The sequence below is a fragment of the Copadichromis virginalis genome, linkage group LG4, assembly GCF_057382275.1.
Source record: "Copadichromis virginalis isolate Kocher_CV1m ecotype Utaka linkage group LG4, C_Virginalis_male_GT1.1, whole genome shotgun sequence".
NCBI classification, from domain to species: domain Eukaryota; kingdom Metazoa; phylum Chordata; class Actinopteri; order Cichliformes; family Cichlidae; genus Copadichromis; species Copadichromis virginalis.
The window spans coordinates 1,543,036-1,560,758 of NC_140621.1; the positions used below are offsets into that span (position 1 = coordinate 1,543,036).

The following is a 17,723-nucleotide window of genomic DNA, read 5'->3' on the forward strand; positions in this document are numbered from 1 at the left end:
ACCAGTCAAAATATTTTGCTGTGGAAACCCATCATATGTAGCAGACATCGTTAGCATGCCTTGCTTTAGCAGATATAATGTCTTAATGTCTAAAACGAATATTGAATCAATGAGCCATGATTAGATTGATCATTACTAAGAACAGCTTTGGTCCAGTATGCAAACTAATGGGTAAATAAACTGATGGCTTTCTTTGGTTTTTTTACACTTCCTTTCATTTTTGTGCTTCCTCACTTCTTCCCAGTGATTTTATTTCAGTGAAATATTGTCAGCTGCATTTGGGTCGCATTAACTGTTGTGTGTTCTGTTATTTTACTGATTAGTGTCTGTTATTGTTCTGCATGTTCTTTATATCTTTGTGTTTTTCATCTCTATTGTCTTAAAGTATGCCTCTGTGCTCACACGGCTTTTGTCTCACTGCTAAGGTCATCTTCTCTGTCATCGCCTCTCAGTCAGCTAGTCACAAGGCATATACATCAGTACATACATGTTACATGTATGCAGCATGTTCTATCTTTGTATTTAATACAAATATAGTTTCCTAAGAATCACACATCCACATGTGCTCGTGCTCTTCAAACATGTATGTTAATCAATATTTATTTTTTCATTTGGAACCTTTTTTATACAATGAAATACATGTTGACATGTTTGTTTGTTTTGGTTTATTTGTTTGATTTTTTTTTGGGGGGGGGGGGGGCACTTATATATTTTACTTGGTTGTTTCCCAATGTGTACTCTTCCTCAACCCCAAAGTCTTTCCTTTTCCTGTTCCTCAAACCTTCCGCCCCCTTTCCACCATCACATGCTTTTCCCCTCATTTTCATGTTCATGCTCTGTTCTTTGCCTTATTCAAGCCTCATTAATCCAGTTCAACAATCATAGATAAGACTCTGCTATCCTCACAGTTGAAAATAAAACATGTATGTATGTTGTATATATATTTTTAGGAGTCTCATGGGATGGCTGTCAGTTTGAAAACACAATGGCTAGCTCAGTAAGCAAAAACAGACACACTGTCAAACTGGTTTATCTACTGACTGGGAACTTTTAGGTGAATGTCTAATATTAGTATGCACATTACAGACCAGGAATATGTAACAGGGCTCAAAAAATAAACTCTTTAACATCCACATGACTCTTAAAAAATAGATTAAAGCTTGGAAGTAATTTGATTTTTTCACTCTTACAGGGGAAATAGTAGAATGTATTGTAGGATGTGTTGTACTCAAGTGGCAGAGTTGCCTTCAAAATGTAAGTGAGATGCATGTTTAATTACCAGTTCAGAGTAATCTGTCAGTTGTAAAATGTGAAACTGGTTAGGTAAAGTAAAGCTAGGGACGATCCTAAAAATCCGAATATATTCATTTTCCTTTTAGGGTTTGCCGTTTAGTTAACACAGAGCACTTACAGCGACCAACAGTTCCCATTATTACACCCACTTCAAAGTGTCATAATGGATCATTTTAAAATTTAATATAATGTGAGTGTATAAAACACTAAATCCTTGTACAGTTGTAACCAAAACGAGAAACTAAGTTTTGAGACCAAAACTGTTTTTTCAGGTGTAAGTAAACATGAAAAGTAATCTAATAATAAGATGGCTATGAAAACGTATTTAGCTTGTTCCATTCCTTTCACTGCACTCAATCACCCCTTCCTCCTTTTCTTGCCATCCCAAGTACCTCCCCTCTTTCCGCTTCCCTCCCCTCCTCCTTTATATCTTGTCATCTCATTCTAACACTGGTGTATCATCCCATTCTCAGGCTATCCTCCTCAGTCTCTCCCCCTCCGTTGTGTTTCTAAAGTCTGATTGAATTGAGGTATGTACAGCAAGTCACCATGACAGCACTGCTAACATTGCTAATGTAAGCCCATGTTTATTTGCTTGCTTAGTATTTAAAGAGAAATAATACTAATAATACTGCTTGGTGGGCCAGACATATAGCAGAATAACCATAGTTTTTATTATTATATTATTATTATTATTATTATTACTAATATTATTATTGTTATTATTATTACTATTATTACTATTATTACTATATTATTACTATTATTATTATTATTGTTATTGGTCCTCAATAGCCTCAAAGTTTCAAGCTAGCTTACTTTAACAGCTATATACCTGTAGGCCCAGTTTAGACTTGGTTTAACTGGTAAACAATCAGCTAAACTTAGTCAAATGTGATCATGGCATGATTTCACATTATTTAACCCAGGTAGTTCCTGCCTGTGGACCAGTGGCTAGTTAGCCAGGGAAGATGGCAGGCCGTAATACGAAACAAGTTCACCATACCCAGGATAGCCTTCCAATATGCTTCGCTGTACATAGTCAGGCTAACACGTCACACAAGCATGGATATCAGCTCAGAAATGATTTTGCACCAGTTATCACAGAGAACTGCCTTTAATACTGAAAACCCAGGGTTAACACTGAAGTTAATAAAACCAGTAATTCCATCGTGTCTGTATAAACAACCCAATGTCACGGCAAAGCAATATCCATGCAACTATCACGATTTCAAAACAAATTTCCCACATGTGGGACTAATAAAGGTTATCTTATCTTATCTTATCTTTGCCTCCAATAAGAGTAAATAGACATGCAGGCTTAAGTTGCAATAAGGTGAATGCCTGCAAAGGGAGATGTTTTTTATATGCTTATAAATATATATTGGAGTTACATACAATATACATACATACATAAAATGCTTATCAATTAGAAGCCACGTCTGTCCGTGCGCTCCACATGTTGGGGAGAATGGGGTAGCCAGTTTTTAATTGATGATTAAGTCTTTTTATTTTAAACAATAATTATATAAACACTAGATTGTTGTGTCCCCATGGAAATGAAAATTATGCTGTCAACAAGCTGATTTTCATGGTTTTCAAGAGAGAACAGAAAGATGAGCTGGTTTTCCCATCTGGCTATTCCACCAGCTGTGGTTGGTATTGGAAACTTTCACAACATCTCTCTCTGAGAGATTTCTTCATTCATTGGTTACTCCAGCTAGGCTCTCTTCAAGAATCTTGCCTCAAGTTCATCTTCTGAAACCTCAAAAAGTAATCAGTAAATTGATATATTTTAGATTACACTCTACCAGCAATTTGACCACTTGATTCTTCTGGACTTTTATCATACATGCAGTTGTCTTGGCCAACATTTGTGTCACTGTCGGCTGAGCGACTTTCCTCCTTGGTTGTTTGCTATCTACATTTTCTCCCCCTTTCACAGTTTGTTTTCAAGAGGCTTTTTTGTACACTAAAAGTCGAGTCAAGTTTCAGTCAAGATTTTTGTTTTGACTATCTTTTGACATCTTATCTTCCCACTTTTGGGAGTGGAATTATGTGCTTTTATGACACATGACATGTTGTGCTTGAAGAATTTCCAGGTGCCTCACAGGCTGGCTCTCCTGCACTGTGGACATTTCACTGTGAATGTTACAGATGATTGCATTACATTGTTCTACTTTATCATGCCAGAGACATTTTTAATTACTTTCCACATATTTTCACATATTTAGCAATAGGAACACCAAGCACATTTTCTGATGCCATTGCTAAATTACATTGCCAATGACATCTCTTATTATAAAAGACAGCAAGGTGTGATTACTCAGTGATTTTTCTTTTTTATATATATATATATTTTACTTATCTTATATTATTATTACTATTTTTCTCTTTTTCTTAACATGCTCAATGTATCATTTTTGGCATTTCAAGTGTACAGCACTTTGTGTTCAGCTGGTGGCTGATCTGAAAGTGCTATATAAATAAATTGCTTGCTTGCAGGTAAAAAAGATTAAGGTCATTTGATAACCGGCACTATATTATATATTATAAAACAAGATGGGCTAGCTTCAAAGGCTTTGAAAAACACCACAACGACAAATAGTGGAAGATCTGCAGTGCAAACTGCAGTTAGACTCTCATTATGGAGGCTCAGCATCTTTCAGCTAGCCTGTGCTATATGAGTGCTATGGTAGAAGCTGGCACTGAATTTTGATTGTCTTAAAATTCTTTGTCTTAAAAACTACTCACATAAGCAATACAGAACAATAGATTTTGCCTTTCTTCTTCTATTAATAGAGGGAGCGCAGAATTATTAGGCAAGTTGTATTTTTGAGGAATAATTTTATTATTGAACAACAACCATGTTCTCAATGAACCCAAAAAAATCATTAATATCAAAGCTGAATGTTTTTGGAAGTAGTTCTTAGTTTGTTTTTAGTTTTAGCTATTTTAGGGGGATATCTGTGTGTGCAGGTGACTATTACTGTGCATAATTATTAGGCAACTTAACAAAAAACAAATATATACCCATTTCAATTATTTATTTTCACCAGTGAAACCAATATAACATCTCCACATCCACAAATATACATTTCTGACATTCAAAAACAAAAACAAATCAGCGACCAATATAGCCACCTTTCTTTGCAAGGACACTCAAAAGCCTGCCATCCATGGATTCTGTCAGTGTTTTGATCTGTTCACCATCAACATTGCGTGCAGCAGCAACCACAGCCTCCCAGACACTGTTCAGAGAGGTGTACTGTTTTCCCTCCTTGTAAATCTCACATTTGATGATGGACCACAGGTTCTCAATGGGGTTCAGATCAGGTGAACAAGGAGGCCATGTCATTAGTTTTTCTTCTTTTATACCCTTTCTTGCCAGCCACGCTGTGGAGTACTTGGACGCGTGTGATGGAGCATTGTCCTGCATGAAAATCATGTTTTTCTTGAAGGATGCAGACTTCTTCCTGTACCACTGCTTGAAGAAGGTGTCTTCCAGAAACTGGCAGTAGGACTGGGAGTTGAGCTTGACTCCATCCTCAACCCGAAAAGGCCCCACAAGCTCATCTTTGATGATACCAGCCCAAACCAGTACTCCACCTCCACCTTGCTGGCGTCTGAGTCGGACTGGAGCTCTCTGCCCTTTACCAATCCAGCCACGGGCCCATCCATCTGGCCCATCAAGACTCACTCTCATTTCATCAGTCCATAAAACCTTAGAAAAACCAGTCTTGAGATATTTCTTGGCCCAGTCTTGACGTTTCAGCTTGTGTGTCTTGTTCAGTGGTGGTCGTCTTTCAGCCTTTCTTACCTTGGCCATGTCTCTGAGTATTGCACACCTTGTGCTTTTGGGCACTCCAGTGATGTTGCAGCTCTGAAATATGGCCAAACTGGTGGCAAGTGGCATCTTGGCAGCTGCACGCTTGACTTTTCTCAGTTCATGGGCAGTTATTTTGCGCCTTGGTTTTTCCACACGCTTCTTGCGACCCTGTTGACTATTTTGAATGAAACGCTTGATTGGTCGATGATCACGCTTCAGAAGCTTTGCAATTTTGAGACTGCTGCATCCCTCTGCAAGATATCTCACTATTTTTGACTTTTCTGAGCCTGTCAAGTCCTTCTTTTGACCCATTTTGCCAAAGGAAAGGACGTTGCCTAATAATTATGCACACCTGATATAGGGTGTTGATGTCATTAGACCACACCCCTTCTCATTACAGAGATGCACATCACCTAATATGCTTAATTGGTAGTAGGCTTTCGAGCCTATACAGCTTGGAGTAAGACAACATGCATGGAGAGGATGATGTGGACAAAATACTCATTTGCCTAATAATTCTGCACTCCCTGTAGGTCAGATTTTGGTCATACACACTGCTGCTCATGATCAGAATCATTTGTAAAACAGAAGACAAAAAAGAACAATCTTATGATAGCTATCTTTATCAGAAAGCCATTTAAATCAATTATATAGCACCAAATCACAACAAGAGTCGCCTTGAGGCAATTACAGGTCGCTTTAGGTTATTGATTCCAGTTATTCAGTTCTCTGTTGCTCCTTTGTGTATGAGAGGAGCAGTGCTGCTGTTTTAGAGGGAGGTGAAATAATTATTTGATCTCTTGTTGAATATTGAATTTTGGTCACTTAGACATGAATAGTCTCATTTTAATGGACAGAATGTCAACCAAAAATCCAGCACAAAACTCATTATATAAAAGTTAGAAATTAATTTGTATACCACTAAGTGAAATAGATATTTAATCCCCAAGCAAAACATAACTATGTACTTGATGATTTAGTACCTTCGTTGGCAGTGGTAAGGCATTTCTTTTAGTTTGAAAGCAACTCTCTATATCCTTTAGATTTCTTGACTGCCACTTGAACCTGAAGTGTCAGCCATCTCTCTAGAATTGAGTTCTAGAGACTGACTAGGCCACTTAATGACCTGAATATGCTTCTTCTCTAGTCCTTTACTTTTTTCTTCATCTTCGAAGTATGTCTTGGGTCATTGTCATTCTACAAGGCCAATCCAAACCTATTTTCAGTGTTCTGGCAGCAAGATTTCAGTTCATCAGAGCTTAGTGTGTTACTAGTGGTGTTCATGGTGACTGTGGTCCCAGTTGCCTTCAGATTCAATTCAATTCAATTTTATTTATATAGCGCCAAATCACAACAAAAGTCGCCTCAAGGCGCTTCATAGATACAGAGAAAAACCCAACAATCATATGACCCCCTATGAGCAAGCACTTTGGCGACAGTGGGAAGGAAAAACTCCCTTTTAACAGGAAGAAACCTCCGGCAGAACCAGGCTCAGGGAGGGGCGGGGCCATCTGCTGCGATTGGTTGGGGTGAGAGAAGGAAGACAGGATAAAGACATGCTGTGGAAGAGAGACAGAGGTTAATAACAGATATGATTCAATGCAGAGAGGTCTGTTAACACATAGTGAGTGAGAAAGGTGACTGGAAAGGAAAAACTCAATGCATCATGGGAATCCCCGGCAGCCTACATCTATTGCAGCATAACTAAGGGAGGATTCAGGGTCACCTGGTCCAGCCCTAACTATATGCTTTAGCAAAAAGGAAAGTTTGAAGCCTAATCTTGAAAGTAGAGATAGTGTCTGTCTCCTGAATCCAAACTGGAAGCTGGTTCATTAACATGAAACCTCCACCTTTCTTATGATCATCCTAACCCCCTGAAGCAAGATTTTCCATGGAGCTTGAGACTAAGGGTGATCGATTCACTTTATATTTTATCCACTTCTGAATTTCTGAATGCACTAACAGTTGTCATCATTGCACTAAGCTTCTTGCTGATGGTCTTGTAAGCCATCCCAGCCTTGTGCATGTCCCACATACATGTTGTCGCTGACGTCCTTTGATAGGTCTTTGGCCTTGCACATAGCGTGGAGAAACTGGAATGGAAGGAATTCATTCTCTGGATCAAGGCTGGACTGGGACAAAAAATCGGCCCGGGCATTTTGACTAGAGACCGGCCCACCAGGATAAAGATTGAAAATGTGACGTCATTCAGGGGTAAAACCGCAAAGGATTTGGGGAACTTGTGGCAAGAGGTACTAGCGCACGCAGGCTTTCAATTGAACTCAGTTACACAGCGATAAAAAGAAACCCAAAAAATGGCAAGAAGCTGTTGTATTATTAACTGCAATAGCTGGTCGCATGACAGCCACGGGAAGCCGACGGGTAAAGAGATCGTTTTTTTTTTATTGGATTACGTCGTTGAAGAGAAATTTTTTAAGCCATGTTTCCGAAGTAAGAGCCGACGGATGGTCTGGATATACCAAATATAACGTCCCAGAACACTCCAGCTCACAGGTTAGTCTGCTCCAAGCATTCCCACAAAGGTCAGAGTTTTGTAGTAGTTAATACGTCATTTTTCTTAACATAATTGGTGATATAGGTTACAAGCAAGTCTGGCGCTGAACAGAAATTGTCGCGCTATGCTCCTTTATTTATTGTGCATAAATAGTGAATTGTCCTGACACAATATTGTGTTTCACTTCTGTTATTATGGTACATTGACAAAAACATATACTTTTATTCACAGGATAAAACAGTTGTTTTGTATCACTAATTGTCCAGTGCGATTACAGCATACAGTATTATTGTCACTGCTACATTTCTGTGATGCTACCAGAAATTATTTCCACTACTAATTAATTACCGTTGAGCTCAAAGGTCCTATTAATAAACGGTTAAGGAATGTGTATTTATGAAGACGATTTGTGAGACTGGTAAACTTACCTTTGTTCGTACGATGGTCTTTCGTTCTACACGGTGCATTTCAAGGTCCTGCACCCATCCGTCGGTAAACTGTACCTGGGCTTGTTGCAGTGACCTGAAGTTACTAAACTTCATGAGTGTATGCGCTCACTCCAAGAACCGTATGATTATAAATATGAGCGTGGTGAAAGTTGGGCAGCACGCTAACGTCTTTTGTCCCTCTGTGTGCTCGTGAGGGTCTGACCCTTTCACTCCTTTGATTTTTTCCTCGTATCTTTTCTTTGTCTTTTTGTCGAGTCTGTCTTTGTACGGACCGGCATTGTTCTCCTTTTGTTTTGTACATTCCTTTTTTGTGCACCAAAGAAAAAACAAGGCATTGGAACCAGAGAATGAACGTTTTGCGGTGCTGCAAATGCTTGCATTTGATGCGGTACTTGGATTGTTTTGCCACGAGTTCCCGGCATGCAATGCGCGAAAATCACGTGATTGCTAAACAAGGGGGCAGGTGCATCCGGCCTCCTCAGCTGTAATTGGTCCAGCCCAGAGTCGATCATGACCAACTGGCCAATCCAACACCTTTCATTATACCTTCCTAAAAAAAAAAAAAAAAAAAAAAAAAAAAAAAATCCATCGGCCCATAAAAACAAAAAATCGCCAGCAGCCCACCGGGCAAATGCCCGGTATGCCCGATGGCCAGTCCAGCTATGCTCTGGATGGATGTCCTAGTACACATAACAAGTTGAGATCAGGACTACCGACTGACTGATTATTGATTGACTAACTGGCTGACTGATTTTTAGTTGATTTTCTGTCTCCCTTCATTAAAATGAAACTACCACAAAAACCTGGGGCTGTGCATTTCTTTGTAAGTGAGCAAACTAACAAATTTGGAGACTCAAATAATTATTTCCCCACTACATTTGTTGTAGGAGTTGATATGATGTCTCACAGAAAACCTGGTCAGAAGTCAAATAGACTCATCATGGGCATGAATGTCATGGTACATTTGGCCCTTTAATGATAACTTAAAAGACAATAATTGGGTGCATGGACCCAGCTTTTAAGTGTGTCTTCAAATTTTCAATAAGATTGAAGACTGTTTTGTTGAAAAACCCAATGATTTCCATATTTTAATCATTTATCTGGTGATTTTAAGAGCAGTTAAAAGACCTGGAGGTAGTTCATCCGATCAGAAAACTTTTCTCTAGACTATGCCGGCCACTTGGTTATGGTGTCCATGTATGCACCCTGCTGTTATGTGCTGGATTGTTTCAGTGACATCTTACACGGCCTGCAACTGGGGTCTTTCGTGGTGTGATAGACCCCAGCCTCTATGGATGTTGTACTCAGAGCATGTTCCTGTGCTGCCATGATTAGTGCCTCTGGACTGTCCTTCAGTCCAGATTTGTCCAGCCACTGGTAGGACTTCAGGATGTCAGCCCTTTCCTCTATCTGCCAGTGGTGCATACCGTGCAGGGGCCTGTCCTTCCATGGTCGCTCCTCATCCTCCCCCTCTTCTTTCTTGGGTTGCTGCTGCCTGAGGTATTCACTAAGCACATGGTCAGTTGTGGCCATCTTTCTGATGTACTCATCAGGATGCTTGTTTTCTCCTCCTGGACTGTGGTGCTGACACTCACCAGTCCCCGGCGTCCTTCCTTTCACTTAGCGTACAGCTTCAGGGTGCTGGACTCGGTGGGTGAATGGTAAGAAGCTTCCTTGTCTTGATGTCAGTTGCTTCTATCTCCTCCTTTGGCCAGCTTATAATCCCAGCAAGGTGCCTGATCACCGGTAGGGCGTAGGTGTTGATAGCCCAGATCTTGTTCTTCCCGTTCAGCTGACTCTTCAGGACTTGTCTGACCCTCTGCACTGTCCTCAGTGTCTTCAGTGTTGCCTTCTGGTAGTGCAATCCAGTCAGTTTTGACTGCCTTCCCTCCAACAATCCCTCCGACTACACTTCTTCAGTTCAACTTGTACAACTGGCATGAAGTTGGTCTCCAGTGGTGTATGCCACATCCCCTTTGAGCTCCCGATGAACTCTTTTGGGATCTTGATCTTGTATAGTTCTAGGCATTCCAGGATTCAGGTATGGGGCATTGAGCCATAGCTTGGTCATTCTGGTCTTACAGTCTCAAGCAACTGTTCTGTCTACCAGCAGCTTGTGTTTTGCCCTTCTGGTATACCTATTCCTTTCTGTGGCCCGCTCATGTATTGAGCCATGCGCCTGTTCATCTTAGTCGCTATGATGCCTGACAGGCGCTTCCATGTGGTGCTGAGGCAGATTATTGGCTTGTAGTTGGATGGGACCAGTCCCTTCTGGGGATCCTTGGGGATCAGGACTGTCCGGTCTTCAGTTATCCATTCTGGGTGTCTCATCTACTAGCAGCTGATTCATTTGTTCTACCATGTGTTCATCATGGAGTGCACTCAGCTTCTTTAGCCAGTAGGTGTGAATGATGGTTACTGGAGCCTGTTCAGGGAGGTCGCTGTGATTGCTATAAGCATTGCCTTTATGGGTTGCAGCCTTCTTCCATATACTCTTTCACTATTGCTCTGTCTCATTCCTTGGTGGCGCTGTTCTTTTATTTAAGTAGAGGAAAAGCCACTGTGTTGATTAAGAATGGTTTTGACTATACGCACACAGCCAGCTGGGTTAAAAAATTGGTATGGTGGGATTACATCAGACTATAATCAATTACGTTATAAGTAGGTGAATTGTGTGACCCAACACAAAGCCTACGGTGAGCCTGTGGTGAGTCTGTAGAAATTTAGAAATAGTGCTGCCTTTGCATAGTGTGTCCTGAGATCACAGGTATCTCTTAATACTTAAATGTCACTCTCAATACATATCACAGAGGAGATTGTTTAGAAAACAAAACAACATTGTACAGGACTGAAAGAAATAATGTTTATTTACTTTGTAAAAGCAAAAAAAAAGAAGGAAAAAAATTCGTATTAAAAAATTACCTACCACTTGTGTATTGATTACTTGCAGTGTCAGGAATATTTAGAGTTCATCTGCAAATATTGACACGTTAACTCACAATACTACTACTAATAATAATAGTGAACATTGTGAACTATAGAATATGCAAAATGTCATTATTCATGCATCCATCCATTTTTTTCTGCTTATCTTGGGCCTGGTTGCCTAACCCAGGATGCCTAGACCTCCCACTCCCCATCCAGCTTGTTAAGATTGTCCAGTGGAACATTGCATTCCCAGGCCAGCCAAGAGATGTAATCTCTGTGTAGTGTTCCACTTACACAATTAAAATCACCTTTTTCCTCCTGTATCTGACATTCGACTAACGGCCAAACTCTCCTCTCCAGTACCCTAGCATAGATCTTTCCAGAGAGGCTAAGGAGTGTGGTCCCCCTGTATTGGAGCACATCCTCTTGTACCCCTTCTTAAACATGGGACCCCCGCCCCGACCTGCTAGTCCAGAGGCAGCACCACAGATCTCCACACAACGTTGTAGAGGTGTGTCAACTGGGACAGCCCTACAACATCCAGAACCTTTAGGAAGTTGGTGTTTAACTGCCTCAGAGACCTTGCTACCTGTGATGGATGAATCATCCACCTCGTGTCTAGGCTCTGCTTCCTCTACGGAAGATGTGTCAGTAGGACTAAGGAGGTCCTCGGCGTATTCTTCCACAGTCCAACTATGTCCTCAGGTGAAGTCAGCAACATCCCACCCACACTAAAAACCACAAGAATAGCACACTGCTTTCCCCTCCTGAGTCATCTGACGGTTTGCCAGAATCCCTTTGAGGCAGTTTCATGGCCTCACCAAACTCACCAAACTCCTCCCATACCCTAATTTTGGCGTCAGCTACCTCACAGGCCACATTCTGCTTGGTCTGTCGGTACCCATCAGCTGCTTCTGAAGTTCCAGAAGCTAACCAAGTTAAATAGGACTCCTTCTTCAGCTTGATTGTGTCCTTCACCTCCTGTGTCCACCATCTGTTTCCGGGCTTACCACCATGACAGGCACTTTGCAGCTGCAGCTCCTTCCGGCAGCCTCAGCAATGGAGGTGCAGACTCAATGTCCCCAACCTCCCTCAGAATGCTGTTGAAGTTCTGCTGGAAGTGCGAGTTAAAGCTGGGAACACCTAGCAAAAGCTTGCAATACATTTAGGGGTTCTGGGTCTTTCCAGCATCTTTTCCCACAACTTGATCCAACTCAATACCAGAGTTGGATCAAGTTGACAGATCAGCTCCTCTCTTCAACTAATGTGTCCAAAATGCAGACGCAATGATAAGATTACAAAGAGATCATTGACCTGCGCCCTAGGGTTTCTGGTCCCACGTGCCCTTATAGACATCCTTATTTTCAAACATGGTGTTCATTAAAAACTGTTATTTGTACATATGTCTGTGTAAGTTCTCAATCATCCAAGTCATGGTAGTCTAAGGAGCTTGAAAAGAAAAGCGTCTGGACTTCTTTAAGTTTCTTGAAGACGTTTCACCTCTCATCTGAGAAGCTTCTTCTGTTCTAAGAAAAATGGTGGAGAGAACAAGGTATTTAAGCCCTGGTGGAAGTTATCCCTTAAGAAGGTAATTGACCCACTATTGATCATGTGTCTTGTCACATGAGCCAATGTGTGAAAAAGGGTGTGGGTCATTATCAGCACAGGTTTCGGGTGAAGGCACCTGAAACCTGACTAGGAGGCCATTCCTCCTAGTCATGTCCCTCCAGGTCTCGCTGTCATTGCCAATGTGAGCACTGAAGTCACCCACAAGGACAACAAAGTCACCCGGTACAGCAACTCCACAGCTTCTCACCGATGGCAACTCCAGACTGGAACAAAGTCCAGCCACTCTCCAGGAGACTGTTTTCAGAACCTGAGCTGTGCGTTGAGTTGAGCCCAACTATACCTAGTCATTATACCTCACACACTAGCTCAGACTCGAAGAAGTCCCAGCCTTGATAACCAGCCTCGATAGCTAGCCACCTGACACAATGCACCCGATCCCTATGGCGTCTCCTTTGGGTGGTCAGCCTACCAGAGGGCATGGCCAAGTAGCTTCTTCAGGATGTGCTCAGGTGGGATCACACAAAACCCTCCACCATGGTAAGGCGGTGATTCACAGAGGTGAAAATTCAATGTCTCTCCACATAAATATTAAATTAATTCAAATGAAGTGCGCCTACTCCTTATACACCTCTGAACTTTCAACACAGCTTCTGTTTTAGATTGCTCCAGAGAATTTTGTGCTGATCACTCCAACCTTGATCTGAAACTTCACTACAGACATAAAAGCAAACATCTAGTTCTGTAACCTCATTTTCATGGCCAGAGACATTACTGCTAACTCATACCAACGTGATCTCATGTCATCACCCAACACACTTGCCAGACTGCTTGTGATGTTTTTTTTATTTATTCAAAATTAACTTCAGCTAGAAAGGTTTAGACACACTTGAAAAAGAAACCATCAAACAACATAGATGAGATCAGCTTAAAACTAGCAGTATACTTTGAACCTGAACTCACAAAGGATTTTGCCCTCTGTCTGTCTTTCTCTCTAACTGACGGATTCACTGTTAACAGCAGTTTATCGCCAGTAGACTGGCTAAAACCCCTGGAAACTGAGATCCAGATGTTTTTAAACACAGTGGTGGACTATATATATATATTGATTGTGGTCAGCTTCAGATGATTTACCTAAATGAGCTGCTCCGAATTTCCCAAAATCATCAAACAGCTAAGCCTTGCAGTGATTTTTGTTCCTGAATACAATGTGTTACCACCTGTGTACTGCAAAGCATGCGCACATATACAAATGCTGTGTTTGCATCAAAGAGCCTTGTCTACTTCCACTGGACTGATTCCCTCTGTAGGTATAGATATTTTGGCCAATGACAGTTAATTTTTGTAACACATATTCCTGTTTTGTCTTGTCTGTGTCTGTCTGTGTCTGTCTGTCCATCTGTTTGTCTCTCCATTCATCTGTCTGTTTTTTTGTTTTCCCAAAAATCCTCCTTTGGCCTATAAAATGTTCCCTATTTTCTGATGTTTTCCTTTTATACTATTATTTGTTTCATTTACAAATTCTTGTCACTGTAAAAAATGGTTGATATGTTCTATATATGATGTGCAATGCTCTCATAACATTTATTAATATAAATCTTGGCAATATTTTCTACCATTCCATCTATCTGCCTCATCATAAAAATGCTCATGTTTTCATATCTTATTATGACTGACCCTTCATAACCTTTTACCTGTGCATGCCATTCTCATGTAGCCACAGGTTATGAGAAGTCACGTAGCCTCAATAACATCTCTGGAATGACAGGCGTCCCGCTGCGCCTCACTCCCATCACCAATTCCACCTTTGAACCCTTTGAGCCGCCCGGCCTCAGGCGATGTCATTCACCCATCCCTTCAATCTTGTAGCATAGCCCACAGATAGCCACCAGATTTAACAACAACAGCAGCAACAGTAACATTTAGAAAGATTTTTTTGTCTGATTATTTGTTTTTGCTTGAAAAAAAAGCCTACACACAGGAATTACAGTTTTTCCAGGCCGCTCTGTCATTCTGCATTCATGCCTTGTGTTTTGTTCTTGATCTGAAACAACAATAAATGCAAGTTCATGGAGCCCCTAGAGGCCCCATTTAATAATTTCAAGAAAGATTAGCTGAACCTTACTGAAATAAATGTGGCAAATTTGCCTTACTAACATGAATAGAGTTTAGTTTACAGTAGAATAATAGAAGAGTTAGTTTACCTCTAGTTTTCCTGTGCTACGCCTTGCCTGTACTTCAACTGCACTTGTACATCAACACTTTAACCTTGGCACCTAAGAGGAGTTAGAAATCTTCTAATATGAAGCCTAAGAATGCATACAGTGACACACAGACACCAACATATTACAGCAGCATGTGTGTTTTTACTCCAGAATAAGAATATACACTAGCCTATAAGTGACTTAGAAGCAAACGTATTTTGTATTTAAATGCCCCTTAATGTAGCTCCTCTGCAACTTCAATTTGTTTGCTGTAGAAGGTGATGTGCTAACACATCATCAACCATTTAATATAGCCGAAAAGAGACAGGCTCCCATATATGTCAACTCCAACACCAGCTTCTGAGCCCTTGTGCCCTTTCTCCTGCTTCCTGGTAATTAATATAGAAGGACCTGTTAGTATGGTGGACAAAGTACTGTGGTTTTTCATTTGTCCCTACCAGTAAGGAGTTATAATGTACAGATATAATGTATTTTCCCATAACAGAATTGTACATTATGCTGATTTAACCATGCAAGCACTATTGTGCAGTAAAGCTAGTTACAAACTCATTATACGTAATAAATGTAGGACAAACATTATAGAATGTCAAGTTTTACACAGCTAAAAGTACAAAGCAGCAGGGACAAGGACTAGGGATAAGTGCTCCCTGTGGTCTGAAACTTTACACACACACATATATAGATATAAATATGTCATTGATCATATCATATGATCTTATTACATCTGCTTGAGCCATCAGAGATGATCACTTTCTTGTTTCTTTGTCTTTGTTAACTACTTTCAAAAAGAAAACTACAAAGAAAGCTTCTTTGGGGTTTTTTCACCAGACTGGGGTCAATGAATTGACAGGACTGTAAGCTGATTGTCCCCCTGCATCACCACAAAATGCATGCTCTCATGTTTATGTGTAGATAAAAAGAAACACATTGAAGCAGTGACTTTTAGTTTGTAGGGGTTAACCCTGACTACAGTGAAGACATGAACTTACTGGAAGAAAGGAAAGAAATCAGCAAATCTTCCAACTAGCTGTTTCTTTCCTTTCTCTGTACGTGGAAAAATGTCCTGCAATAGACTAGCCACCTTTCCGGGGTATTCCCTGCCTCTCTCCCTGTGACAGCTGGAAAAGACTGCAGCACCCCTGATGCTTAGGAAAATAGCTGGATGGATTTATCTATAAAAGCTCCAGACATTGCAGCTGCACCTGAGAGTTTGAAGCAGTTTTCTTTAGGCTTATGTTCACCAGACCACCACCATCACTGCTGCTGCACCATCACTACTATCACTGACTCTAATGTGGCCAGTGGCAATATTTTTCGTTTTCTCCCCATTTCGCTTCTTGTTCTTTCCCTGTTTTTGCCTGTCTTTTACTCCTGAACCCCATCCTACCCTTCTTCTCCTGTCCTTCCATCTCTTCTTTGTTTTTGGCTGCGGCTGCTCAGTGGGAGGTACAGTGAACGGCTACTGGAGTGACAGCCCATGGTAGAAGAAGAGCAGATGCCAAAAACCACACAGGAAGAAGACAGCAAACAAAGGACGGACAGAGAAAAACACAATCTAGACAAAGTCCGCATCAGTGTTTTTATGTGCATGCGTGCCCAGACCTGCAGCTACCTCTGTACTAAAGCCAATAAATTCAGCAAGGAAGAACATATCTCCCCTCACATGTTCTTCTTGATTCCTGATGAAGATTTTTGTGGAAAAATTTATTTGAGTGCATTTGGAAAAAGACGGTCCGTTGGTTAAGTTGTATCTTTTTGATTCCCCTGTGCACAACTCTTGCTCTCTCCTTTTTTCTCTCCCAGCAGAAAGTAGAATAGAATGTTTCATTTGTTTACACATCAAAGAAAATCAAAATGATGCAAATTTGCTTTAAAATTCAGAGAGTATTTAGAAAATTGCACCAAAATAAGTGTACAGTGGGAGGTATGTCCTTCCTCATACTTTTTTACATTCAGACTGTGAGTTACAGAAGGTGAGAGCACTGCTTATAGACATCATTTTTGAATGCTCATGTATGTTTTTGTTTGTTTGTTTGTTTTTTAAACAAATATCTTGTTTATGTTTAAATGTATGTTTACTTTCTTGCCACAGCAGTCTACAGTCTGGCTGCTAAGTTTGGAGCTATGGCTAGAAAGTCTGAGCTTACCTTAGATGGAAAGGAAAATAACAACTCCCAGTTTCATTACCTAATATAGTGTGGGAACATGATGACAGCTTGTTATTATTTTCAGGTTAATTTTCAGGTTTGTTAGAGGTGTTAACTGCATCCCAGTTTTGAATATTTATGCTAAGCTAACTTCATTTATCACCTGCTGGCTGTTTTTCAGGCACAACTGCTCAAGCTGCCGTTGGCAAGAAAGTGATGTACAGATTTGTCCAAAGTGTGTAGCTATTCTATGTGTTTTATGTCAGGCAAGGTTTTCTATTGTTCCCGTTTATCCTGATGCTCAACCCCTCTGTGGTGCAGTAATGAATAACGTGGATATTTCAGTCCACTGGGGGATTCATGAAAACCAGGAACACATTTACACACCTCATTTCATCCTCTCCTTTTCCCAGCATCCATTTGTACAGAGTGCATCTGTCACTTTTCCCCTTTGGTTTCTTTTGTTGTGACAGTGTATATATGTAAAGTTTGTGTTGTAGATAAACCTGCATGGGTTTCTGTCACAATCAATAAGGATGCTAATTTGATAACGTTTTAGTCTCAAGCCTAATGGCACTGTCTAGATTACCACATGTGCGTGGATGTATATGTTGAGGTACTTGCATATGCACTAACAAAAGCATGCAACACAAAAAATGGTCACCTCTGAATGCAGGAAGAGGTCGATGGACATTATGCATGACTAGATGCTACGATGATACTGGTCAGACCAGACCAAGTTAGGTACTGTAATAGGGCAGGGCGAGGGTG

General features: G+C 40.7%; 1 protein-coding gene across 2 annotated transcripts in view; it reads left to right on the forward strand.

Annotated features, from left to right (window-relative positions):
- The window catches only part of LOC146710500 (voltage-gated potassium channel KCNC1-like), a 76,416-nt gene extending 58,709 nt beyond the window's left edge, over nucleotides 1–17,707 (forward strand). The window contains exon 5 of one of the 2 annotated variants that reach the window (XM_085453070.1): nucleotides 14,298–17,707. In XM_085453070.1, coding sequence (XP_085309196.1) covers nucleotides 14,298–14,449 — 152 coding nt within the window. In that variant the 3' untranslated portion in view covers nucleotides 14,450–17,707. The remainder of the gene's footprint in view (nucleotides 1–14,297) is intronic. The other variant, XM_085453072.1, reaches the window with a different exon arrangement.
- The last annotated feature ends 16 nt before the right edge of the window (nucleotides 17,708–17,723 follow it).